The sequence below is a fragment of the Rousettus aegyptiacus genome, unplaced genomic scaffold (assembly GCF_014176215.1).
Source record: "Rousettus aegyptiacus isolate mRouAeg1 unplaced genomic scaffold, mRouAeg1.p scaffold_m13_p_3, whole genome shotgun sequence".
In the NCBI taxonomy this organism is placed as follows: Eukaryota; Metazoa; Chordata; class Mammalia; order Chiroptera; family Pteropodidae; genus Rousettus; species Rousettus aegyptiacus.
Genome location: NW_023416306.1, coordinates 10,597,858 through 10,624,914, shown reverse-complemented (window position 1 = coordinate 10,624,914; position 27,057 = coordinate 10,597,858). Strand labels below are relative to the sequence as shown.

At 49.6% G+C, this 27,057-nt stretch overlaps 1 protein-coding gene across 2 annotated transcripts; it reads left to right on the top strand.

Moving 5' to 3' along the window:
* Positions 1 to 39: 39 nt before the first annotated feature.
* MORN5 (MORN repeat containing 5) lies at positions 40 to 26,319 on the top strand. Of its 2 annotated transcripts, none has more exons than XM_016155970.2 (5): positions 40 to 146; positions 3,292 to 3,439; positions 5,157 to 5,268; positions 8,536 to 8,667; positions 26,118 to 26,319. In XM_016155970.2, the coding sequence occupies exons 1-5, from the start codon at positions 100 to 102 to the stop codon at positions 26,195 to 26,197; spliced, it is 519 nt and encodes a 172-aa protein (XP_016011456.1). In that variant the 5' UTR covers positions 40 to 99; the 3' UTR covers positions 26,198 to 26,319. The 2 variants fall into 2 exon arrangements, with proteins under 2 accessions (XP_016011456.1, XP_016011455.1); XM_016155969.2 differs by lacking the exon at positions 26,118 to 26,319 and adding an exon at positions 13,794 to 14,059.
* Positions 26,320 to 27,057: the final 738 nt, after the last annotated feature.

The following is a 27,057-nucleotide window of genomic DNA, read 5'->3' as shown; positions in this document are numbered from 1 at the left end:
GCTTCGCTTCGGCTCCGCCCATCTTTCCTGGTTGTCATAGTGAGGCGTTATTAACTGAGACTCCAGGATCCCAATTGCTGTAAACTAGAGGCAGGCGCCATGGAGTACACGGGGAGCCAATATATTGGGGAATATGTTGATGGAAGGTAAGGGCCTCATTTGATTCACTATGTCTTGAACATCTGTGACTGAGAAAAGACAGCGGTCTTTTTGCCTTTTAAAGGACATTGCACCAGACACTTTCACAAACTATCCCTTTTAACCTTCAAAACAACAATTTCAGGTAGAATAATTTATTCCCATTTTACAGTTCAGAAAAATGAGACCCAAAGAAGTGGAGTAACTTGCTCAAGCGGCATAGCTGAGATACACTCATTCCATATATCCTTGTGCATGTGTGTGTTTGCTATCTGCCAGTTTTAGATGTGGGGATAAGAATATAAATAATGCCCAGGTCCTTGTTCTCAGGGAGGTTATAACCTAGTTGACATATTGCCAATAAATAATAACCGAGATGATTGTTTCAGATAGTGACTTTATCTGAATCTTTTCCTCCTCACTGTAAACCAATGGGATAGATATCCCCATCCCCATTTTACAGGTGGGAAAATGAAGCTCAGCTCAGAGTAATTACATAATATGCCCAAAGTCACCTAGTTGGCATTTGGCAGAGCTCTCTAAGGTGCTCCTGCTGGGCTCTTACAGAGGACACACTGAGTTGGGGCAACCCTTGAAGGCTTCATGGAGGAGATCATATTTGAAATGGGCCCCGAAGCCTGGGAGGATTTATTTAGGTATGTGAAGATGCAAGGTGAAGAATATTTCTAGGTGGAAGGAACAGCAAAAACAATAACTCAAAGGGCATGTAAGGAGAAGAGCAGGCAGTTCAGTTTGGCCAGAGTTGAGGGTGTGCCTAGAGGAGAGTGGGAATGGAAGCTGGAAAGACGGACCTGTGCTCTGGCCTAGGGAGACTTCAATACTGTGCACAATTCTGTGGGCAGGAAGAGCCACTGAAAGATCCTCGGCAGGGCTAGGCATTAGAAAATCTATTTTATCTCTGCATCCCTCCTCATAGTGCACATGTCTGCTAGGCACTCAGTAAATGTTGACTGAATAAATTAATAAGAGAATAAATGAATGAATGATATTTGAGATATGACCATTGTATCCTCATTATGGATTGAAGTCTTCATGGTAAAGTAGCTCTATTTTTGTTCTTTTTAACTTGAATTTAGAATGAAGGCTTTGAATAAATTGAAGAAAAATGAAAGTGGAGGACAAAGAGGAAGGGAAGAAAAGAGGAAGGAAGGAAGGAAGGAAGGAAGGAAGGAAGGAAGGAAGGAAGGAAGGAAGGAGGGAGAGAGGCAGAGTGGAGATGAGGAGATCAGGTCAGAGCCCATCGCACTTGTCTCAGTAAGAGGCAGCAGGACACTGGGCCATAGCAGAGGCAGTGGGGTTGCAGGAAGGAGAAAAATGTAGACCTTGGATGTGAGGACTTCATGGCCAGAACCTGGCACCTGCTAGGCTCTCAGTCTAACTCAGAGACCGTTTCCAGTCTCAGCCCAGTGACCAGCTCCAGGCTTTGAACCTGAAGGATTCTGATACTATTCATGGAAATCAAAAACTTTGCAGAGAGGCTGCTTCAGAGGAGGAAAGAATGAGTTCCATTTTGGGTAAGCTGGAGATGTCTGTAGAAGGTCTATAGAAGGCAATGATGACCAATTTGCAGTAAAGAAAAAGGTGGGGGGGGTGTCTAATCTCAGGGAAGGGTTTAGATAGAAACTATGCTTAGAAATTATGTGATCTCAAGCAGAGGTAGTGGAAACAAAGATTTCTTTCTGCAGTAGATTAAAAGCAAAATCATTTTTGAGCTCTTAGTATATACCAGGTATTCCACTATAGTTTCACAGCCATTATCTTATTTAATTATCTCAACAACTTTGGGGGGTCATTGTCGTTATCCCCACTTTACAGGCGAGAAACTCGGGCTCAGAGAAGTGAAGGGGCTTGTCCAAGGCCACACAGGCACAGAAAAGTGGATCCAGGCCAGGCCTGGCTCAGAAGCTGTGCTTTAACCACAGCGCTCTCCTGCTTTGGGCTACAAGGTGTCTGTCATCCATTCGGTCAGCTTCCTTGCCTTTGTTTTTTTTCATTTCTTACTCAGTAGATGTTCATAGAGCACCTATTTCAGAAGAAACATGATTCTAATTGCTGAAGATACCAAAGCCTTCCTCTCAAGATGCGTTGCTTAAATATAGGAGAGGAGATATATAATTATGATGCAAAGCAGAAAGCGCTAAGCCTCCAACAGAAGTACAAACCAAAGCCTAAAGAAGTTAGGAGCCGTGACTTCCAGCTAGTGGGGAAGAATGGAGAATTACTGAAGGTTGGAATGAAAGCATATTCTATATGTCAGGGCATTGACTAGGAAACTGTTACACATTATCTGGGTTAATTTTGGGCATTAATCTCAGCCTTTCACACATGAAAAAACTGGTCAACTGGTTGAAGTGTCCCTGCCCAGTGCTTTTGTGCGGGCCTATCTTCCCTCTTCATGACGTTTACCACCCTTTATGTAATTGCTTAATTTTGTCCCCTAATGGACTGCGAGCCCCACCCCAAGGGCAGGGACTGCATCTGCCTCAATCACATTGTGTCCACATTGTATCCAGCAAACCAAATTCAACAAGACACCTGGCACGTGCATGTAAATATTAGTTGGAAAGAAGGAAGAAACAAAGGAAGGAAGGAAAACAGAAAGAAAGAAAGGTTTAGGAAAGTCTCCAAGATGATACATCTAGGACATGATGAAGTAAGATTCAAACCCATGTATCCTGTCCAGGTTTCATAGTTTTCCAGATATCCCACTTGTGGTATAATGGGTAAGGCGGGGATGGTCTTAGCAGGAAAGACACAGAGCCGACTGCCAGGAAACCTGGCCCTAGTCTCTGCTTCAGGGTACTTACTGGGGGACTTTGGGCACATCCCTCTCCTTTCTGAGCCTACCAAGTGGTGTTCCCAGGGATAGCGTGAGACTCCAGGACAGCCTCTAGGAAAAAGGAAGGAGGAACAGGCCAAACTCTGCCCACCCTCTTTCAACAACACAGCCCCTTTTATTTTTGAGCTATCGAGAGGAAAAAAACAAAAAAGTTTTGATTCTGAGCAGAATATTGCTGGGACAATAAAGTCTGAGGACTCTGAGGATGAGATTCCCACTTGCTCTCCCGTGCCTGCCAGCTCCGATCCTCCAGCTGCCGTGCAGGGCTCAGTGATTTCCCTTTGTCCTTACAGGATGGAAGGCAATGCAGAATACATCCTCCCTACCGAAACGAGATACGTCGGAAAGATGAAGGACGGCATGTTTCACGGCCAAGGGACCCTGTACTTCCCCAGCGGGAGCCGATATGATGCCGTTTGGGAAAACGGGTTGGCCATTAAGGTGATCGGCCTGGGAGAGGGGCTGCAGAGAGATAAGCCTCGGACAGGAAGAGCCCTCCCGACACGTGGCACCTCGCCTTCTCTATCAGACGCCCTGTTCTTCCCTCCTCTTGCTATCGAGGGCTCTGGGGTCCTCTCTCTCTGATCCAGAAGGCCCCTAGAGAGACCACGATGAGTTTGAGTATTGTTAAACCAGTAACTGTATGACCTTGGGCCCATGACTTCCCCTTTCTGAGACTCTTGTTCCTTGTCTAATAAACTGGGGACAAGAGTTGTATTAGTTTCCTCGCACCGTTGTAACAAATTACTACAAACCCAGTACCTTAAAACAACAGAAACTTATTATCTTAACAGTTCTGGAAGTCAGAAGTCTACAATAGGTCAGCAGCGTTGCATTCCTTCTGGAGGCCCCATGGGAGGATCCGTTTCCTTGCCTTTTCCAGCTTCCAGAAGCCGCCTGCCTTCCTTGGCTCGTGGCCACGCGTCACTCTGACCTCTGCCCCCATCATCACATCTCCTCCTCTCCCTCTGCTTTTGTCATCACCGCATCTTCTGTCATTCTGACGCTCTCGCCTCCCTCTTATAAGGACCTTTGTGATTACATTGCCCCCAGAATGATCCAGGATAATCTCCCGCTTCACGATCCTTAACTTAATCCTGTACCTCTACATAGTCCCCTTGGCCATGCATACTCAGCGTTCGCACAGATTCCAGTCATTAGGGGTGGGCGTCTTTGGGGACCGTTATTCAGCCTGCCACAAGAGTACTAGGCATCTCTTAGGTTGGCTGTGAGAGCCAATGAGGCAGTCTACATGAGCGCTCAGTTCACACAATAAGTGTCAGCTCTTAGTTACTGCCCCCACTGCTGCTACTGTCATGATAAGTCATCCAAGGCTTCTTAACCAGATTTGTGGGACATGGATAGAATTTGGGAACTCATTGAAAACTCCTGATTTACATAGAAATATAAATGTATGTATGGGACGCTAGTTTTCTCCGAGGAAATGATCGATGATATTTCTCCGGGGAAATGATGATAGCTTACATCCGTTTCACAAAGTGTGCACAGGGCTGGCTCACGACCGAAAAAAAGCTAAGAAACAAACACTCCTCATTTTACAGCTTGGAGAATCTGAGCCCCAGGAAGGGAATGTGACTTACCCAAGGTCACGCTGTGAATTAATAGTATTGGAATTTCCACCCCTGTTTCCTGTCACTCAGGCCACTGCGATGTCTGCATCCTGGGCTTCCTCTAACACTAAGACAGCAAAAGCAGAATGTGCATGTTTGGACAATGGGCAGTGACTGATGACTCTGACCTTTTTAACTATGATAACCTTAAAAGGATGATCATAACTTTACATTTATTGAGTACTTACGATATGCCAAGCGTTGTGCTAAATGCGTTATTTGTACTATCTCCTCGACTCTGATTGAATCAACCCTATTAAATATGTACCATTTTTATCCTAATTTGACAAATGAGGAAACCAAGGGCTAGAGGAGGTAGGTCATTGGCCCAAGGTCGCACAGGGAGTTGCCATTTTTTGAGTGCCTGGCACCGAGCTCAGACTTTATATCCATTCCCTCTGAGTATCACAGCCATAGTAACTGTGGCAGCGAGAAAGCCACCTCTTCCCTGATATCTATCCTTCCTGGCAAAAGAAGGCCCATCTGTGTGCTTCCTCAGACCCACCTGTGTGCTTCTTGTCTTCCAGGGCACGTACACCTTCTCGGACGGGCTGCAGTATGACGGAAAGAACTGGCATTACTGCGACAGCTATGATCGGAGGTTTTACACCGAGATCTGCCACGGCTTGAAGCCTACAGGTACCTGAGCACCCTTCCTTTCCTTCACACTCAAACTGAGAGGGAAGCAAAAGACAATTTTAAATAAATGGGCCATGGCTTTTTGAAGTAACCCACAGGAGAGGAAGAATCGGGCAGGGGCCACAAAATGCACGAGAGTCAGGTTCTAGAGCCGGGAAGAGCAGACATTACATCCAAAATAGCAGATGGGAAAATGACTTTGCAAACTGTAAAAACGAATACTGACTTGAGAGATACCGTGGTGTGGTTAACAGGGCGTAGAAATGGAAGGTCTGAGTTAATAGCTGGGAGAGCCTGAGCAAGGCCACCCACCTCCATGAGGGTAGAAGCCACCAGAAAGCACCCAGTATTGGAGCCAGGCCGACCTGAGCTCAAACCCAGGCTGTGTGACCCTGGATCAGTTAGTGGACCAGGGGAACCTCACTCTCCCATTTTCTTCCTCCCCCCAGTCTCTTTGCCTGTTCCTCCCCCCAATTATTAATTTGGGGGTTCCCCAGGGCTCTCTGGCTTAGGCCCTCCTCTGTTATCATTCTGTACTCTCTCCCTAAACAAGTTGATTCACTTCTAAGCCATAAGGTACCATCAGTTTCCAAACTGAAGTCAACCCCCCGAGCCTCAGATTCCTGCATCCAGCTTCCCCAACACCTATATTTGCTCATCTCTCAACTTGTCTGCACTGAATTCACTACCTCCCCACCAGCCCACTGTCCCCCAGTGATTGTGTCCTCAGAGACTGTCACTCCCATCCTCCTAGACAAGCCTAAGCCTGCCTTCTCCTCCCCCACGTGCAATCAATCACCTGGCCCTGTGGATTCTGCCTCCTAAATATATAGTCCACTCATTTGTCCAGTGAACAAATGTCTCCTGAGCACCCCCAGGTGCCAAGCCAGGTTTCCTTCATCCTCTCTGCCACTGGCCTATTCCAGACCTCCATCCTCTCCCCTCCTTTATCTGGTCTCCTAAGATCCATGCTTGACCCCGGCCCCGCCCCCCCCCCCCCGCCAACCCTCCCAACCCCCCCACCCCCGGGCCACTCTTCACTCTGTAGTCACTTAGATCTTTGAACGACCTGAATCTGATTGCCAACCCCCTCCCTCCCCACCCCACCCCCTACACACGCCCTACCTTGGGTGCCTCTTCATTACACTGAAGGTAAGGTTGGTTCCAGAGTCTTAGAATGACTTGCATTCTCTGGCTCATCCCTCACTGCCTGCCCGTCTAGGACTTTCTCTCTCCTCCCTTGCCATGCCTGCTTTCTCTCTATCCCTCGAAGAGACCATGCTCTTTCCTGCCGTTCCCTGTACCTGGAACGCTCTAACCCTCTCTCTTAACCTAAATAACTCATTCCACCATTCAGGTCTCAGTTTAATGTCCATTTTTCTCAGATCCCTTCCCAGACTAGGCCAGGCCTCCCTATGGCATGTCACAGAGCGGCCATGGTTTCCCTCCAGAGTTTATTGGGAGTGCTCAGTACCTCTCTTCCTGAGCCGACTGTGAGTTCCATGAGGGCGGGGTCTCTGTTTCATTCATACTGTGTCCACACTGCCTAGGACATTGCCTGGCACGTAGTAGCTTAATAAAGAGTTGATATCAGACAAGGACAATAATATTGACATCACAGTGGGGGCCGATGGGGTGCACGTAGGGGAGTTAAGGCGATAATGTTAACATTTCCTGAGCACCTGCTCTGCGTCAGACATTGGCTGGGTCCCATTGGACCAAGAGCTTATAGGACACGTCTCTGCCTACTGAAAGCTGCCAGTCTGGATGCCACTTGAGAAGCTGGTGAACGGCCCCCCGGGTTAGTTATGACAGGGCCTGGGCTTTGTTGTACGTAAGCTCTTGAGCCCAGCTGAGGCCTGGAGGCAAAGAGCACCTAGCCGCAGGCCCTGAGATCTCACCCCGTGGCTGATTTTGCCAAAGCTGGGCCTCTGCCAGACTTGAAGGCAGTGCAGCGACCTTCCCTGCACCCTTCCCTTCTCTTCCTGTGATTCCCAGCAGAGCAACTTGATCCCGAGCACTCGCTTCCGTCCCAGGTCACTCAGCACTCTGCATATTTCCCCAACAGCCACCTCTCAGCCCTGGGGCAGACATCGTTAGGCCAGGGAGAGGGTGAAGGCTGCCCCTTTACCTCTCTGTGCATCTGTGAGATGCGCACGAACATGAGGCTTCAAGGAGAGAATGGCTGCAAAGCACTTGGCATGGTGTGTGCTCAGTAATCGTGATCAAGTGGAGTACCTAGTTATCATCCTGAGCCAACATAAGAGCACCTACTGTGTACAGGCCCCCGAGCTGTGAGCATGGAGCAGGGGGCATCCAGCCATCGGTCCAGAGGACAGGGACTTACAGGAACCACAAATTAGGCAAAACCGGAGAAGTGATTTATTCTAACCTGTACCCTTCACGCAGGCCCCAGCACTTCGAGATATACCACACCGAGTGGCATGGCCTAAAAGGCGTACTGACTCCTCTCTCTCGTGGTGGTTCTAATGTCCCCTGTCCTGGAGGTGGTGCCCAGGCCCTCTCCTCCCCTGATGTTGGCAGCTTAACATACAGGTTATAAAACTGGGTATCTAGTTGCTTCCTAGCTGGATAACCCTGGGCAAGTTACTTAACCTCTCTGAGCCTCAGATTTCTTATCTGTAAAATGGGGCCAGAGGATCGCTGTGAGAATTAAGTGAAATATTAGGAGTCAAGCACTTAGCACAATACCTGGCATATAATAAGCACTCCATCAAAGGCAGCTATTGTGGTGAAATTTTGGTGAAAGTCAAGGTTCTCCATTACCCGATCCCTGCCCACCTGACCCATCCCCTTCCTACTGTTCTTCCAATACGTGCCCTGCTCCATAGGTTTCCCGAGTAAGGTGCGATGGCTCACACCTCTGTCCTGTGCCCACACCTCGAATGCCATCCATCTCCTAGGCTTGCCTTCTATCTATATGGCCAACTCTGAGGCATCCTCAGGTTCTCTTCGACTCCAGAAACTGTGCCCTGGTCATCACGTCCCTAGAAATGGAAGACGGGGGTCAAAGAAAGAGGATGGAGGTCTAGTTCCCCAGACCCTTCTCCCAGAGCCATTTGCAGGATGCCTCCTTCAGGGGGCACTGCTCTTGCTGCTACTGCTCTGGACCCTCAGTGGGGAGCATTTAGTCCAACAGTGGAACCAATGTTCACCTGAGCAACCAGCCAAAAGTGGACTTTGGCCAGGGACTTGGTTTGACTTTGGGCTTGGTGGTGAATTAATTATCCATTATATTCTTCCAAGGGATCTCTCAACTCACCAATGTGGACCCGCCTAGAATAATCCCTGAAGGCTGTTATGACTGTGGAGATGGCTTCTATAACCCGACCACGAGGGTAGTCAGGGACTATAAGAATCGCTTCCTGAGAAATGCAGGTATGTTTATTCTGACACCCTGTGGCACACGTCTCCTCTTCTCTCATCCACACGTGGGCTCGTGCACATGTGGCCACACGTATGCATGCGTTTGGTAAGAAAGAAGCTTTTGCTGATAAAAGACAAACACTGGTCATCTGCAGGTTTCACTATTTGGAATTGGCATGACTGTCCAATCTAGTTATAGCATTAGTGGTCTGACTGTGACAGCACAGAATATAGCACTGAAAAAATTATGACACTTCCTCTTGCATGCTCCCCTTTAGCTGGTATTTAATGAATACCTACCGTATGCCAGACACTATGCTTGATGTGGTCACCAAAACATGGCAAAGCTAGGCACGAACCCCTTCCTTCATGGAGTTTATATTTGACAGGTAGCAGACAAATACTATGGACAGTTGAGTAAATCCTAGAATAAGCACAATGAAAGGGAAAAACATGGCCCTAGGTGGAGGGGGGAGGAACGGCACCTCTAGCGAGGTGGGAATGATGCTGTGGGAGCACAAAGCAGGGGTACCTAATCCAGAACTGGACATTCAGAGGCGGTTTCAAGAAGGAAATGACAGTGAAGCTGAGGCGTAAGGAATAATTGGGAGTTGACCACGAGGCATGGGGAGAGGTTTTCCAGCCAGAGGAGACAGCACAGGTAAAGGCCTTGATATGAATGATATACCACGCGATGCAAGAAGGCTGCTGGGTCCCGCAGCCAGGGGGGCACCGTGGCGGTTCCAGAACCTCAGTTTGGTGAGTGAACACAAGCTGACCGACAGTGACCTAACTCACAGGAAGCCAATATACAAATAAGGGCATGAATGTTTTCCTTTAACATGGTGATTTCTAACCTTTCTCTTTCCTAGAGTCATGGTTCTCCTAGGAATCACAAAAACTACAGACCCCCATCCTAGAAAAAAAGCCCACACGTGCATACACACAACCATACATGTACGTACACACACACACACACAAACACGTGCACGCTGCATATAATCTTAAGAGGTGGATGGTCCCCCTGATAGCCCAGGTCAAGAAATGCTGTTCTATAATGAGAAAGACACTACTAGGTAGACCAGAAGGCCTGTACTGGCTGCTGAGAGCCTCCTCTCCCTGTTGGGAAACTTATGCAGTAAGGCAGAGTCCCCTTTCCCCCACTGTATAAATTAGTTGGGAGATGGGGCAGCACGGAGCATGTTCGTGGAAGTAGGGTTCCGTGGAACATGTTTCATGAATTTTGTGAATTTTGTGTTAGTTTAATCTTTCTTTCATTGCAGTATAATGCAACAGACTCGTTTCCGGCTCTCTAGGTTCGAACTGTATTCCAGTCTTGCCTCTCACTGCGATGACATCCTGGTCTCATAGAGATTCACAGTCTCATGGGGGAGTCAGACACAGAAACAGACAATCACAATATAATGTAATATGGGGGTAGGGGGCACCCTGGAGGATGAGGGGAAATTGAGGAGGAGGGGGGATTGAGGAGGAGGAACTCATCACCTGGCTGAGATGGAGGGTATTGGTCAGGAAGAAAAAAAAAAAAAAAGCCCAGAAGTGATGTAAGGGCATTGGGCTGAATAATTTCTAGGGTCCTTCCAACCTGAGGAGTCTGTGACAGCAGAGAAAGGTAGCTAAGGAGTCCTGATATTATAGGACGGATCAAGTTCAGAGTGTCCTGCAAACCACTAAAAGGAAGTCTCTGTTCATGGCCACCTAGTCATTACCCTTTACTCGGCTCACCCTGCCAGGGACTGATTTGGGCATCTGTCCGCCTTGTGATTTTCCTGGGGCCCTTTCTCCCCGCGTTCCAGTCTGTCCCCACAAATAGTGCTTCCTGTTGACATCCCAAAGGCGCGGGGGAGCTAGCCGTTCAGGCCTGAGGTGAGTGGCCGAGGCCTTTCCAGAGTAAACGCAGTGGCCTGAGCCACTGCTATTATGGAGCACATGCCACCTGGTGGGTCAAGAGCAGGAGAGGCTCGTTTTACAGGAGGGGTCACAGGCTGGGGCACCAAGAAGGATTGTCTTCGGAGCCTCAGCTCCACCATCTGGTGCTGGCTTCTTTTCCCCAGGTAGGGAAGCCTATTGTAGGCCTGGCTGGAAAACCGTGGGCTGCTAAGCTGCAAACTGCAAACAAACATGCTTGATAAACCTGGGTTTCCTAGACTTGGGTATCTGAGAAAGTCTTTCTTAAGTGGGAGCATGGTACTTGCTTACTGGATCCATCCTTCCACTCACCAAAAAGTCTTTCACTGCCTACGATGTGCCAGGCTTTGGGAATCCAGGCAAGAAAGAATTCTCTGAGATTGTGGCTCTCAAACTTTTGGACTCTGGCTGGCAGTGAGGAAAGATTTATATCATGACCCAGACCACGCACAAACACACATACACATGTATGTATTCTTCGTATGGATGTACACATGACGTACTCTGGTATTTTCTATTCTATTTAATTGTTTTACATGCTGGTTGCTATACACTAAGTTGATTTCATAATCCTCTTAAGGGTCTAGACCAGCGATTGGTGGTTTGTTATGCTAAGCAGCCTTCCCCAACCTCTCCTTCTCCCCCTCCTTCCACTGCTCTGTCTGGGGTAGGCATCCCTCCTCTGTCCCCCGACAAGCCTCCCTAACAGCACTTAGCCTATGACAGTAGAAGTAGCTTTGTTTGCCTGTCTCCCCACTAGACTAAGACCTTTCTGAGTGCAGGGACCATGTGACTATATCTGATCCGTCACTAGGTCCCCTGCACCTCACACAGGTTCCACAAGTCAGATCTGAGTCACTGTTTATAAAAGAGGGCAGGCAGGCAGAGAACCTGCGCACAAGTCCTTCATCTTCTTCAACAAATTATACAAAAGTCAGCCCCAGGCACATAATAAACGGTTTATTATTTTTAGTAATAAAAACAGTCTTTTACATTCGCGCACTGCTATATAATGGGGATACGTTCTGAGAAACGTGTTGTTAGGTGATTTCATCATCGTGCAAACATAGTAGAGCGTACTTACACAAACCCGGATGGTACAGCTTACTGCACACTTAAGCTGGATGGTACAGCCTATCGCTCCCAGGCTACAGGCCTGTCTAACAGGTTACTGTCCAAAACAACGTGACACGCGGTACTCACAAGATACATGAATACACTCTCAAATAATGACAAAAAGTGTAGTATAGCAAATACATAAACCAGTAGTAGCATGGTCGTTACTGTCATCATCAAGTATTGTGTACGCTACAGCGTCGTATGTGCTATACTCTTACGAGGCTGGCAGCACAGTAGGTTTGCTTATACCAACGTCGCCACCAACAGGTGTATAATTTGTTTCACTACAACCTCACGATGGCTATGACATCGTTAGGTGATAGCAGGTTTTCAGCTCCGTTATAATCTTATGAGCCTGCCATCAGATGATGTGGTCTGTAATTGACTGAAATGCCGATATGCAGTGCAAGACGGTGTGTTTTTCTGCACCTCACAGAGATTAAAAGCTTACGCATCACAGGTCTCAAACCAGTGGCTCTCATCCACAGCAAGGGGACGCAAAGGAGGGGGCACGCATGACCACTGTGGGGGAGCTCTGCCAGGTCCCCGCTAAGCGCCTTACCTGCTCATCTCCTCTACTCTTTCCCACCATCCCAAATGGGTCACTTTTAGGAGCCACAGTTTGCAATGAGGACACCTGGTCTCAGTTAGGTTAGTAACTTGCTTCTGGTCACACAGCTTGCGACAGAATCAGGGTCGAACGCAACTCTGCCCAAACTCTGTTTCTTCATTCCTCTTCCCGCTTTGTGTCATAGTTTATGCTTTTCTCCACTATCTCTGCTCCTAGCCAGGGCGCTGCCTCATTCACAGTTGCTTCTCCACCGAGCACAGTTCCTGGCACCCAGAGGGACCTCAGTGATGTTTCTAAACAAATGAAAAGGTCTGTTTTAGAGTCGTAAGACAAAAATGCCACCGTTCCCAAACCGCTACCTTATTTGATAAAGGGTCCTTGACACACCGTGGGCCAATAAGGAAGCCTGTGAAGATATATGGGAAAATTAGCTTTTAATATGGTGGGAAACTGGGAGATAACACCAACCTTTCCCTCTCCTAGCCTCGCCCTCCCAGTCCTCTCAGACAGGATAAGCCAGAGCCGCCGCTAGCCGCTTGTACGTGTGTCTCTTCCTGTAGCTGTTGCTTGCCTCAACGTTCCTAGCAGGAATCGTGTGCAAAATAACCGCAACACTAATCCTTACTCCCTCCCCGCAATTAATGACACCCCAGGCGAATGTCTCAGATGAAAGGCACATTATTAATATTCAAAGGAAAAAACCCTCGCAACCATTTTAACATATACAACGAACAATGAACTAAATTTGCTTTGTGGAAGACAGAGAGTGAGCATCCCAAATTAGTTTATGTGAAAGCTGAAATTCTTCCCCGAAAGGTCTCAGTACCATCCTCAAAGAATATCCTGATCATCAGAAATGCCGTCAAGATTCCCGCCAACATTATCCCCTTTGTTGTCTGAAATGTCGAATCAAGCACATCTGGCAAATGTCCTAGAGCTCACAAATCTTTCAAACAGCGTATAATTCCCAGTGGTTAGAGAGATAACGCCATGCTCAATCGTGCTGCTCTTTAAAATAGCACCAACTTTCCTTCAATCAGAAACAATGGCTTTGGCTTCTTAAAAATATCACATACCCGTGATTATTTGCAGAGGGGGCCCCTTTGCATTTGAACCTATGGGTTCCAGACAGAATTTAAAAATCAAGATCACAAGCTTCATTTGAATGCACGCTCGGTTAAATGGGCAATGGGAAGAAGGGGTGTGATTTGGGGGTCCAAAAAGTGACCTGGCCTGCGCGATCCGCAGTCTTTGGGAGGTGACTCTGGCTTCGCCAGCATGAGGACGGATAGGGTGAAGGTGACGATGTGGTGACGGTCACACCGACTGAGCATTTACCGTGCACTAGACACTTGACTAAGAGGGAAGGAAGTATGCGCATGACCCCTGTATGACAAATTAAGAAAGTGAGGCTCCAGAGAGGTTTAAGAATTCCGCCTCCCCAGGACATTTGGCAGGAAGTGGGATTCACACTCAGGCTCATCTGCTTCCGGAGTTTTCCCTCTTCCTACTTTGCCAGGCCAGCTCCAAGATCGTCCGTCCACAGAGGCAGGCCCGCTGCATGCCCAGACATGGGTATTCGTCTGCTCCCATCCAACCTGTGCAAAAGCTGCGTCGTGAACACCTAGGAATGAAAGACCACTCGGTCTTGGGAAATTCCTCTGGGATTATTTAAACAGTTGAAAACTGGAAACATCCCAAATGTCTAACAGGAGGGAACTAATTAAATAATAGATGGTACCTTCTTACAATAAAATACAGTGCAGCCATTAACATGGCAGTGAAGGAATGGATCTATCACTGTACCGGGGTGTCCATTTTAGCTCAGGTGAAAAGGCAGGATAATAAGAATGATCAGCATTTGCTGAGCGCTTACTATGTTCCAGGCACTGGTTTGAGCACTTCGCATATGTTGTTTTATTTCTTCTGGTCCTCACAGCAACCCTGTGAAACAGGGGGTCTTGATTACAGTATTTCTACTTTACAGGTGATGAAACTGAGGCGAGGCGAAATGCTCTGCCCAAAGTTACACAGGTGATAAGTGGCAGAGCTGGACTTGGAACCCAGGTCTAGCTGGCTGCAAAGCTAAAGATGACATTTGAGCTGATTCTGAATTCAAAGCTGGGGTTAACTAGTGAAAGGAACAATGAACCGAAGGCCTTCCTCGTAGCTCAGAGAAGCAAAATTACCCCAGGAGTGTAAGATTGCAGTGAGGGTTCTTTTTCTCTTGAGCATTCCCTGCCCGCCTTATTGCTCAAAAACTGGCCAAAGAATTTTTTAATGTCGCAGACAAACTAAGACTCCTCTAGTCTTGAAGCCACTGCCTTCACCTGACCAGTGAGAAACCGGAGACCCAGAGGGGACAAAACACCTGCCCGAGCCCACACAGCCTGTCTGTGGTAGAGCCAGGGCTGGACCCGGGGCTTTCCTACTGCCAGCCAGGCCTCCTCCCGAAGCCCCAGGCAGGCTGACCATGACGCTTCCCTTGTGGGTTCTGCAGCATGGCTGAGCGAGCCTCCTGCACGGCCCCTCCCGCCATCGTCTCTCCACGAGACAAAAGGCAATTTACCCAAATGTTATAATCACCTGGAGGCTGGCACGCAGGAGCATCCCTGCCTTATCTGTGGTATTGTTAGCAGCACCATAATGAAGGCCTTGTGAGGGATAATCTCACACTCGTCACTGCCAAATAAAATGCCCGCACAGATCATACATCCTGCCAGGAGACTTGGGCATCTGCTTCGAGCAAAAGGGGTACAGAGGGAAGCGCCGAGAACTGAGTGCCTCCCCTGTGCCAGGGGCTTAATCCCTCCCCAGTCCTATGAGGAGTGTATCATTATCCCTATTTGGCAATTGGGGAAAATGAGGCTCAGAAAGCAAGTAATTTACCGACAGGTGCAGCTCATAAAGGGAGGAATGGGGATGTGAACCCAGGTCTCTCTGACAGCAAAGGCCATGCTCTGAACCAGTGAGACATGCTGTGGCATTTTCTGAGTCACGAACCTCTCTGAGAATCTGAGCAAAGCTGTGGACTTCTCCCCAGAGAAGTACACTCGAGCTCACTGACAGAATTTTGCTCTAGGCAGAACTGCCTGCCCCAGCGTGCTGCCTCGCCCTGCCTGACCTCAGGGATTGCCCGTCGCCCTGCTCTCTCCCCACCCCAATGCCAAAGGTTCTGGAAATTCCCCCTCCAGCCTGTGCACATCAGATCCTGGTAACAATATGTCCCTCGCCCCCCACGCCCCCCACGCCAGCCACCTGGAGGCATCCAAAGGCCACAGCTTCCCCTTCCGTGGCTGGAGTCAGCCCCGGCCGGCACCTCAGTCGGTTTGTTCTGTCTCCTTTAACAGAAGTGAGGGCAAGGCCGGAGTGCAGGGGCCAGGATTCTCACCTCTCTTCCTCAGCCCAAGCTCTGGAACTGAGGGCAGCCAGCCGAGAGTCCTGCTTGACCACCAGCCCGGAGAGGCATGCAGGGTTAGGGGCCAGGGTTAGAGATAGCAGATTTGCCACCAGATTCCAGCTCTGCCATTTGCCAGCTATGTGACCTTCAGCTAGTCTCGTACTTCTCTAAGCTTCAGTTTCCTCATCTGAAAAATGGGGGTAGAGAGAGGATCTTCCTGCCGGGTTTGGGGTGAGCATTACAGCTGATGCAGGGGACACAGTAAGAGCCGTGCCTGGTCCATGAAAAGCTTAATGCACGTCAGCGCTCACAGCTGGGATCATTTTATGCCCAGAGGGAGGAACCAGTGTCACCTTAGCAAATTGCCCTCCGGCCTCCTCCCACTTGCTTCTGATGTCAGTCTCAAGACTGGACTGGAGGCCTGCAGGTCCCTGATCTCTCAATCCTGCTCTTGGCATTGTTTTTGATGTGTTGCTCATCATCCTCATCATCTCTTATCCATCCAAGATCCACCCCAGACACAGGCCTTTGCCGAGCCCCTGCAAGTACCACAGTCTCACTACCCTAGGCTTAATTCAGCCTCAGCATCTGCATCTGCCTGCCAGCTGAAGGACAGAGGTCCCACCTGCCAGGCCTGTCTGCTTCAGTCCATCGGCCACACACACAGCTGGAGATCAGGGAAAGAAGGGAGCAGGGTCAGAGCAAAGACTTTTGAAAGTCAGGCCTCCCGAGTGGACTGGGCCTCGGCACATTGCTCCCCTGAGCTGCCTGTGTGCAGTGGCTAGGCATCATGAACATGTTTAGCGAACGCTAGTTCAATAATGAATGCTTGAAAAAATAACAGCGGGGCTTGGGGACGGAAGAGTAGTAATATCAGTGTAGATATTGGTGATTTGGCATCCTCCCCTCACTCAGCACACACGCGCTCTCGAGTGAGAGTGGGAAGATGCGAATTAGTTGGTCTCCAGCCCTGTGTATTTCCTGTCACATGAGCACCTTGCCACACACAGGGTAGTTCTATTATTTAAGGATATTTATTTATTTTATTATTATTTATTATTATTATTTATGCCTATAGCATCTGGTCTTCCTAGGTGGCCTCTCATTCAAGTACTAACCAGGCCCGACCCTGCTTAGCTTCTGAGATCAGACATCGGGCTTGTTTAGGGTATCATGGGCGTAGACCGTGGACTGTGGCTCCACTGGGGCATGAACCCAGGACCTTCTGCGTGTAAAGCAGATGTGCTAACCGCTACACTATGGAACCGCGTCCTATTTATTTACTTTTTAACTAATGTGATTTGCATCTGGATCTCAATAGCAGGGGAAACTGTTCCAACAATGTCAGAATACTGAATGTGTGGCACTTAATGAGATGTCCTCCTCCAGCACAAGGACTTCCTAAGAGATTCCCAAGGGCCATTAGGACGATGGGTGGTTTTCCCTTTACCTCCCGCCTGATACAACACCAGCTATGTCTACAACGGAGGCGTGTATGAGGATCACGTGAGATCAGGCGTGCCGAGCGCAGGCACGGCGCCTGGGACATGAAAGTGAGTCCTAATACCAGGCAGCCAGAGTCCCTGCCAGGACACACCCCTTCCCCGTCACTGCCCTAATCCAGCCCTCGGCCTGACCTTGGAGGCCTCACCCTAACAGTTTCAACATGTGAAACATAGCCACGCTCCCACATTAAGTGTGTATACACACATGCACACACACACACACGCACACACACACACACATATAATTTTTTTTTTTTTTTTTGCTTTTAAAAACTTTGAAAGGATTTTTAAAACTTCGCTTGGTAAATTGTTTGACTACCAGTCTTTAACAATTGCTGTGATTTCTGGAGAGCCACGTGCACACTGGAGAATTCTTGCAAAATGAGGAAACCAAGCCTACAAATTGGTTTCGAGTGTAATAAAATTGTTTTGATTTCTAAATTTAATAATTAATTAAGCCTGAATGCATTCATTATGACATTTATTAATTTTGGCTTTACGGTTTCTTTTCATATTGTGGAGTCAATCATTTTCCTAAGCCTCTTACATTTGAAGAGGCCTTGAACAGCTTGTAGGTGCTGGGTCCTGCACCTCTAGTTCCCAGGGGTGAAGCAACCTGACGTAATCCACCCATCCACCCCCAACCCTCCACCCACCCTGCCCAGAAGATGCTCCTTTACAGGGAAAAGCAAAAGCAGCCCCAAGCCCCCCGCCCCCATTCCCTATGGCGGGCTCCCCTTTGGCAGGATCTGCCTGGACAACCACCCCTCAGTCAATATGGGTGATGCCATGGCCTTGGCCTCTGGCCACCACAACTGCCAACAAAGTTCAAAGCCCCTTTCTTGTCAGGATCCACGACGGGGGTGACAGGGCGTTGCCGCCCGCACTGCGGTTCATGGCTCCGCTCGGGCCTCGGCCTTGCCCCACCAGCTCACGCAGCCCTGCGTTTGCACAGAGGGTGTGGCCGGGCTTTGGGGACGGGCACCTGTCCACAAGCTGGGGCGCCGAGTTTGCCATGCACCTCCCATCCCGGCCTGGAGCCACGGCTCACACAGCGGCCGACTTAGGAGTGGGCTTTGACCCCAGGACGAGAGGGCAGCCCTCCTGCCGAGCCGCCTTCTCCAGAGCCTGGCCCGCCTGGCATTTTGGGTGAGCGCTGGGAAGTCTCCGCAGATTGGGCGTATCTCATCCCTCGGCATCTGATCACACGCGCACTCAGACTTCAAGTACTCGCTCGGCCACGCACCGCGTATCACATCCACGCTGACCGTTCCCATAGATGCAGGATCCCATATATCCTCTTCGCCCCACGCCTCGGACACTGCCACTTGCACACTCACAGCATGTACCTATTCACACACTTAGGTTCTCATACGCTCACTCAATTAGATGAAAACATACCTATGGGGACCTGTGCGCACACGGCCTCACTGAGTGCGACTTTCTCACCAACACAGTGAGCCCTTCCCCTCTTCCCTGGTGGAATGAAGCCCCAGTTTCCTCCTCTTAAACGGGGGACAGCCCCGTCTCACCCACTGAGGAGAGGTCAGACATGGCCGTCAGCCCACAGAGCCGAGCGCCTCCTCAGTACTCAGCTAGAGTGAGCTTCCTGAGGCGAGACAGCTTGTTCCATGTGGTCACCTCCCTTTCCCAGTCCCCACCCTAGCTCCCTGCCCACCCCCCAGGGTGGGAGCTGCATAGCACTGGTGACCGCAGGTGTGCTTGGCTCAAAGGCCTGCAAAGAGGTAGCAGAACCCAGCTTGTGGGCACCTGATAACCTGATTCCGCCCGTTTGCCCGCTCTGGGCTTGCCTGCCCCAGCCCGCCCACCTGGCTTTGAACAAAAATCATTAGCTGAGCTGCAGCCCTTGATCCTTATGATGCTGATCTTTGTGTAAAGGCTTCTGCCTCCCCTGTTCCTCCTCCACTCTGCAGGGAACCAGAAGTCCCAGGGGTGCTCTGGGTGAATCCTTCAAGATCTCACCCTTGAAGGCAACCAGTTTGAGAATTAAAGACCCACTCCTGTGCTCTTAACCATCAAGTCACACTGCCTCCCTGCCAACTGTCCCAGGAACTAACATTACCTCGCATCTACTGTGAGAGTTTCAGGATCTGCTCTTCCCCCAGCACTGCACTGACCTGAAGACTGCACTAATGACACCCTCGGTGGCCCGGGCCCTGCTTGGTGGCCTGTGCTGGCCTGCCCCTTCCGCCCTCACTGTGAGGCAGGCCCCAGACCAGCCAGGGCTTTGAGCTTTCTGAGTGCGGTTGGTGCCCAGGTATGAGCCCAGACAACCCATCCCCTTTGTGTGGTGGGGCTGCTCAATCCATGGCCCCGAGACAGAAAGGGAAACAGAAGCCGGCAGCCTTGGCCCTGCGCTTGGCATGTGTGCTTTGCCCTCTGAGGCGCTCCGTTTGCTGAGGGAGGGGAAAAAATTCTTCCCTCTTTGTCCAAATCCCACAGGGTAAACCTATTACTTTCATGTACTCACATTTACATTACTTGATTCATTCGTTCACCATGTATTTATTAAATACTTCTTAAGTGCCAGGTCGATGCTGGGGCCTGAAGACCTGATGTGAATCAGACATGGCTGCCCCAGGCTGGTGGGGGTGCCCGGGACCGATGCCATGACCTCGGCCCGGGTTGGGGAAGGCGACATCCAGGCAGGGCCCATGGGGGCGGAGGACGGCCAGGCGAGCGGGGGGCCCCAGCCACACATATTCATGAGGGGCCCTAAGTTTGGACTGTGACAGGACTGAAAGAAGACATGCTCACCAGACGACTCTAAAGTTTCCTTTCCTGACCACGCAGCCTTAGAGCACTGTGGGTTTATACTTCTTTAAAAGAAATCCTGGAACAACACACTTATGTAACATTTGGTTGTTTGTGTTAAAAGCATTCATTGGTCCAATGTACGTGTTTAAAACACGCTGCAGTGTTATGCTCTTGTATAAGGCCTTCCTTCACGTTTAACACACACTGAGGCCAGAAACGGGAGGGGCCCTGGGCCTCTCTCTCAGCTCCGAGAAGCCCTGCCCTTGAGCTAGCTCCTGGGAGGAAGGGTGTTCCCCTCAGAGGAACGGCATGGACAATGGCTCGGAGGCGCTGGTGAGCTCATACCTGCGGCCCCTGCAGCGCCTCAGGGTGACCACTTCACGGCGTGAGGCCAGCAGGGGACAGAGGCAGGCTGGGAAGTGGGAGGACCCTGAGGGCCTTGAAGTCCAGGCAAAGGAGTGGGGGGCGTTTTCAGGGCCGGCTTCTCAGCAGGAGAGCATGGTCAGATGCGGGGGTCTCATAGCAAGTTCCTTTTCTTCTCTGTAAGAAGCCCAGTTCTCCCGGTGACTGGTGAGATCCGTTGGGGGTGGGAGGTGGAAGGTGGGTATGCAGGTGGCAGTTTAAAACGCTTCAGAATGAGAATAAAGAAATCTTTCTGCCCCAAAGGCAGGTAGACCTAAACCTGAAGAGTGCCCGAGTCACGCCTTCAGACAACGCTCCCGGCTGGGTCTCAGCCCCCTCTGTCCCTCCACTCAGGGCCCACCACAGGCTTGGGTTTGTCGATTCATGCATTCATTCATTCATTCACTCATTCACTCATTCAACAGGTGTGGACTAAGCACCTCCCGAGTGTCAGACAACCATCTAAACCCTGGCAACACCATAGTGAACAAGCAGACGAGGCTCCTGGTTTCCCTGGAGCTTGCGGTTTGGATGGGGGGAGACAGACAACATATCCGTAAACAAGAAAATTGTGAAGAAGATAAAAGGAAGACAGGGTGGACTGACTAGGAGTGAAGGCAGTTAGACTGGGGGTCGATGAGGACGTGACGCTCGCGCTGAGACCTGCGCGCCACGAAATAGGTGCTGGGGAGAAGTTTTGTTGGCGGCCATCGAGGCAAGTCAGAACACAGTGGGCTTATTCCAGGCTTCGTCTGGCAAAGCAGTTATTGGTCACCTACTGTATGCTCAGTACAGGGGTCAACAAGCAGACATGGTCCTTGCATTGAGGGCTCACAGGCTATTGGAAGAGAAACACATATAAGGAAATACACGAATAAGTACAGGCTCGTAAATTGTGATGTGCAGGGGTCAGGAGAGAGGAAAAGGTCTACAGGACTTTGTTTTGGATGCTTAGGCGTGACAAAGGCTTCCACTCCTGTTAGAGGACATGGTAATCTCTCACCTATTAGGGAGCAAGCTGGATTTTCATGCACCTTTTTAAATAAACATTTTATTTGACAACAATGTCAGATTTACAGAACTACTGCCGAGATAGTAGAGAGAGTGCCCAGGTTACGCCCACATCCGGTTCCCCTGTTACTAACCTCTTCCATTGTATGGTGGATCTGTCACGATACATCACTGCTAACCAGAGCGCATCCGTCACTCAGACTTCCTCGGTCCTTCCCCAGGGTCCTCGTTCTGTCTGAGGATCCCACCCAGGATACCACCTTACAAGTAGCCGTCATGTCCCCTCAGGCTCCTCTCAGCTGTGACGTTTTCTCAGACTTGCCTTGTTTTCGATGAGTACTGGTCAAGTATTTTGTAAAATGTCCCTTGATCGGAATTTGTCTGATGTTTTTACTCATGATCAGACTAGGGTTAAGAGTTTGGGGAAGGAAGACCACAGAGAGAAAGTGCCATTTTCATCACATCAAGGCTGCAACACTAGCCACACAACTGATCACTGTCGACGTTGACCTTGATCACCTGGATGAGATGTATTCGTCAGGTTGCTCCACTGTGAAGTTACTGGGGTTTTTTTTGTTTGTTTTTTTTTTCACTTCCTTTCTATAGTGTCCTTTATGGGAGGAGGTCACTTAGGAAGTCACCTAGGGAGTGGGGAGTTATGCTCCGTCTCCTTGAGGGCAGAGTAGCCCCATGAATCATTTGGAATTGTTCTGCACAGGAGATTTTACTGTTTTCTGATCTTTATTCATTTTTATCAAAATTTTTATGCCGGGTCTTTTTACTGTTTTGAAGTTCAGGAACCCTATTGGCATTTTTAGGAACCTAGAAATATTTTATTTCAATTACTTAAATGCATGAAATTACCAAGGCATTAAATTGGAGGGTAGGAAAAAAGCCAGTAGTTATTTTTATTTTTTCTATTGAGAGATTTGGGAAATACCAAAAATAGAAGAACCTCTCCAGTTCCCACTACTCAGAGTCAACCATTATTCACATTTATTATTTTTAATTTTCCTTCTGTGCACAAGTTTCACACAGATTATACTGTCTATGTAATTTTGTTTCTTGCCTCTTCTCACCTTTTTTTGCTTATCGTATCAAAAACATTTCTCCTATGTTGTGATATAGACTTCATAACACTATTTTTCAATAGCTGCTAAATATTCCTTCACATGGCTAACATTTCCCCCCCTAAAAAAAAAAAAAAAAAAAAAAAAACTTAGCTCAATGGCAGGCACATAGTCAGTGTTTAGAAATAATTTGCTGAATGAATATTTGACAAAATCATTGTTTTAGAAATGTAGGTTATTTTGGGATTTTTTTTTTATTATTCTAAATGGTACTGAGACAAATAGATTATTCCCTTAGGATAGCATCCCGAAATGGAATTACTGGGCCAACAGGGACCAAAACTTTTCAAGATAAATGGACCAAACTAGAAATTTCCCTTGCCTTCCTCCTCTGAACCACCAAGAATTGTGCCGAAAGTAATAATTTACAATTGATTAAAGAGTTTGTGGGGTGTTTTTCCCCCATCTTTTCCCCCACCTCGTCTCCCCCTCCCCTCCTGCCAGAAAGGGGAGAAATTATCTGAGAAGGTGAAGATGTTCTCAGACAATCATATTAACATATTCCAACAATCGCAATTTGCAAAATAGTAATCACAACTGCCGGGATCTGGGAGGCATTAATCAAAGCGGCAGGTTTAATTCCATTTTAAATATTGATGAAATGTGCTTCGGATGCCTCACCCTGGCATGGCAGGGCCGGGAGGCTCGGGAGGCTCGGCTCTGAGGGCCAGGGGAGGCGGAGGGAGGGTTGGTGAGCAGCTGCGGGGAGGGGCGGCATCTGTGATTCAAATTGGTGGCTGTGCAGCCAGGTAGAGAGTGAAAGGGGTAGTGAAGAGGGCTGTTAAGTCCATTGCTGTCAATTTGTAACGATCAGGGAGGGGCCCGAGGACTGGTTCAGCACAATAAACCCAGTTTGTCTGGTTTCAGGGGTTACCACTGAAGAGGTTGCAGCTGCACTGATTCGAATAGCCGGGAGACTTCAGAACTGTAATTATCAACCAGGCTGCTCGCGGTGTGGCAAAAGTGGCCTTCACCAGCGCTTAACTCCTTGTGTGCCACCGCGCTCCAGCCCCCAGGGTTGGCAGCCACGCACGGATTCCCAGGCAGCCTCCTCAGGGGAAACCGAGGCCAGCTGGCCACTTAGGGCCGTCCTCAAAGCGTATCCGGCAGCGAGCCTTTTTCCTTAGGTCACACATGAAGAATTAGCGGGGGTGGGGACGGAAGGAGGCCAGCTCTGTGGGGGCCTCGCCTGCTGTGGCACCATCACCTCTGCCCTGGGGTGGGAGGTCAGGCTTCAGAGTCTGGTGAGCCTCGGTTTGAATTCCCCTGGATGTGGACATGGGACGAGGCTCATCCCCTCTATAATAGGGGTGATCTCTTCTACCCTACTGGGCTATCACAGATTCGATGATATCTGGTGTTTGTAAAGCGTGGAGCACACAGTAGGCTGTCCGTAAGCCTCCATCTCCCTGCCCTTGGGCCTGGTGCTTTCGCAGAAGAGGAAGGTGGACAGTGGGGGATCTGATTTGGAGCACAGGATCTCTGCTGGTCCTCCTCGCTTCAGCTCTGAGGGAGCCCCCTCGTTCTCCAGCTACTGCTACTTGTCACCCAAGAAGGACGGGTAGTCCCATCCTCCCATCTCTTAGGTGGGTGGCACTGGGTAAGGAGAGGAGGCAAAGGCTCCTCCAGGGCCATAGCCCCGAGAACTGCTCGAGGGTAGGGGTTTGGGTTGGTTCTCTTTGTCCCCAGGGTATGGCGCAGAAGGAAAGCAGGAATGAGGGACCGCAGGCAGACGCCGTGGTGCTAAGAAAAGAACTTGGGCTTGGCTGGGAGTCCTGGTGCATGAAGTATGTACATGATTTGGTGACCCTCCCCCTGGACTATAAGCCCAGAGAAATCCTCCCATGTATCAACGAAGGGGGATGTGCCCAAGAGCGTTTGTCCCCACATTATTCCCGGTAACAGGAAGTGGAGGCAACTTGCATGTCCACCGCTGGGAGGATAGATAGTAAAATGTGACAAAAGTCCGCCATGGAATATGAGGCAAAAGTAAGAAGCAGGGAAAAAAAAAAAAATGCTATGCAGTGGGAGAATTAGAGAAAGATCACCAAGAACAAAGATGTATCATTAGAGACCAAGGTTATGATCATCCACACCCTTGCATTCTTTACTGTGCAAGTTGGACAGTAAAGAAGGCTGATAGGAAAAAAAAAAAAAAGATTCACTTGAAATACGGTGTTGGAGGAGAGCTCTACGGAGACCCCGGGCCACCAGAAAGATGAACAGTGGGTCCTAGAGCAAATTAAGCCTGAAACCTCACTGGAGGCGAAAATGACGAAACTGAAGCTGTCCTACTTCAGGCACCTCCCGAGAAGGCAGGGTTCTTTGGAAAAGACAGCAGAGCTGGGGAAAAGAGAAGGCAGCAGGAAAAGAGGAAGACCAAAGACGAGATGGACTGACTCCTTCAAAGAAGCCGTAGGCCTGAGTCTACAGGAGCTGAGCAGGGCTGTCGAGGGCGGGACATTGTGGACGTCACTCACTCATAGGGTTGCCAGGAGTCGGAGCCGACTCAATGGCACATAACACACGTAAGAAGCAAAGAACCGGATGTACATGTAGCAGCAAGAATAGGTTTTAAAAATGCAGTATTGAGTGAAAAAAGTAAGACAATGACATTCACAGCACAATGCCATTTCTGTAAATTAAAACCACATTTGCACACAAAGCAACAGTACATATTTTGCAGAACTGCGAGCATTTTTAGGGGTATTCAGCCCACCATTAGAGTCTCTGTCGTGGCTGGGGGAGGGGCTGGGTGTGAGTTTGGAGGAGAAGGGGCAAAAATCAAAATAAAGTCGGTCTGCAGAGGGCCTGGCACAGAGAGATGACGGTGGTGTGCTGTAGACTGAAGAATGTTTCGCTCAGCTCTGTATGAGGTTGGAAAAACAGCCCAGACTTTATAGTTCTAGCCTAGGTTCAAGTGTTGGGCTTTCCTACATACTAACCCTGTGGCTGTGGACAAGTGCCTCGACCTCTCTGAGCCTGTTTGCCCATCCATATGATGGTGAGATGGTTGCCATCATTTAGTCATGAGGATTAAATTAAGAGAGAGAAATGCATGTAGGGCCTGCATGAACCCCAGCTCCTCTCCAATCCCCACTGAAAGGACCTGAGTAAACGGGGGGGGGGGGGGAGGGTTGGGGGGGGAGGCGGTGTCAGCCCCCTGGGGAACCATGGAGACTTGGAAGGGTCCAGAATGGAAAGCCCAGAAAGGAAGTTAAGACTGGCCAGCGAGGCCTGGCCCATCCTGGGGGTGCCATTTGTGGATGTCGGACTGGGCACAGGTGGAAGGAGCTGCCCTGTCAGGGGTGCCCAGCTCAGCGTGGCCAGACAATGTCACGCCTGCCTCCATCGTCGGCATCCACCATCTATAAACCCTTTTGTGTTCAATCTCCCCAAGGCCAGGCACTCACAGGCAACTGACGGATCTGGTTTTAGCAAAAAGTCTGTTCCTTCCCGACACAGAGCTAAAGAGACTGGCCACCAACCCCCGCTACCCCCCAGCTCCCCGCTGTGCTGAAATGCACCCACATCCAGAGACCCCGCCTGGGGGTCTCCCAGGGCAGGGGAGGCCCAGCAAGCTCCAGGCACGACCAGCTCTCCCTCTTCCCTTGCAGATGACGACGAGCACCAGTGGATCATCCGGACCTGTCGGAAGGGCTGGGACGAGTTCGTGGGTCGCAGGCCCAAGCTGTGAGCGCTGCAGTCACCTCTCCCAGGTTTCCTCCCGCGCCTCGGGCATTGGCTGGCCCCTGGGGCAGGCCGTGGCTCCAGAACGTGACTCTAGGCTCAGTAATAAAGGCTCTCTGCTCTCAGTGGCCTCACGTGTACTTTTCCTAGGCTGTTTCTTGGAGCAGGGTCCTCATTTCACCTGCATCAGAATCGACACCTGGGCAAAATTGTGAACTAAATATTCCCGGTCCCCACCCTAGACCTGTTGATCAAAATCCCTGGGAATGAGGTCTAGCAATTTGCATTCCCAGGTACTTCTTATGCACGTGGAAGTTGGGAGAACCATCACCTTATGGTCATAGGTATATGTAATCGAATGAACAACTAATGTGTGTGGGCAGTGTATGTGTATTATCTCTGTTTCTCACAACAGCTTTGCAAGAAAGGGCTTGGCTTCATCTTTTACAGAGGTTCAGAGAGCTTGCGTGACTTACCCTAGGACACACAGCATTTGCATCCGAGTCTTCCTGAGAACGAAGCCCGGACTTTTTATTTTTACCGAATTGCCCGCCTTACCGGCCTTGGTCGCACAGGGCAGTAGGATGGGATGCCTGCCCACACTCACAGCTGCTACATTCTGGTAGGCCCGGGAATGGTTACCCGAACTACCTCTCCTCCTTGCCAGCTCCCGCACTGAGCCTCATACCCTAAGCACAGAATCGGTACGGTGCATTGAACAAACATGGCTCTGGCACCATACAAACCTGGATTCAAATCCCAGCTCAACCGCAGGTATCACGTAATCTCAGGCAAATCACTGCACTTCCCTGAGCCTGTTTCTTCATCTGTAAAAAGGGTAAAATGATGCTGAAAACAACAGGGTAG

Excerpts from the sequence above, each read along its gene's own strand:
- MORN5 (XM_016155969.2), top strand. The coding sequence starts at position 100 with ATGGAGTACACGGGGAGCCAATATATTGGGGAATATGTTGATGGAAG. Across the intron at positions 147-3,291 it reads GGGGAATATGTTGATGGAAG|GATGGAAGGCAATGCAGAAT; the intron begins GTAAGGGCCTCA and ends TTGTCCTTACAG. Across the intron at positions 5,269-8,535 it reads CCACGGCTTGAAGCCTACAG|GGATCTCTCAACTCACCAAT; the intron begins GTACCTGAGCAC and ends TATTCTTCCAAG.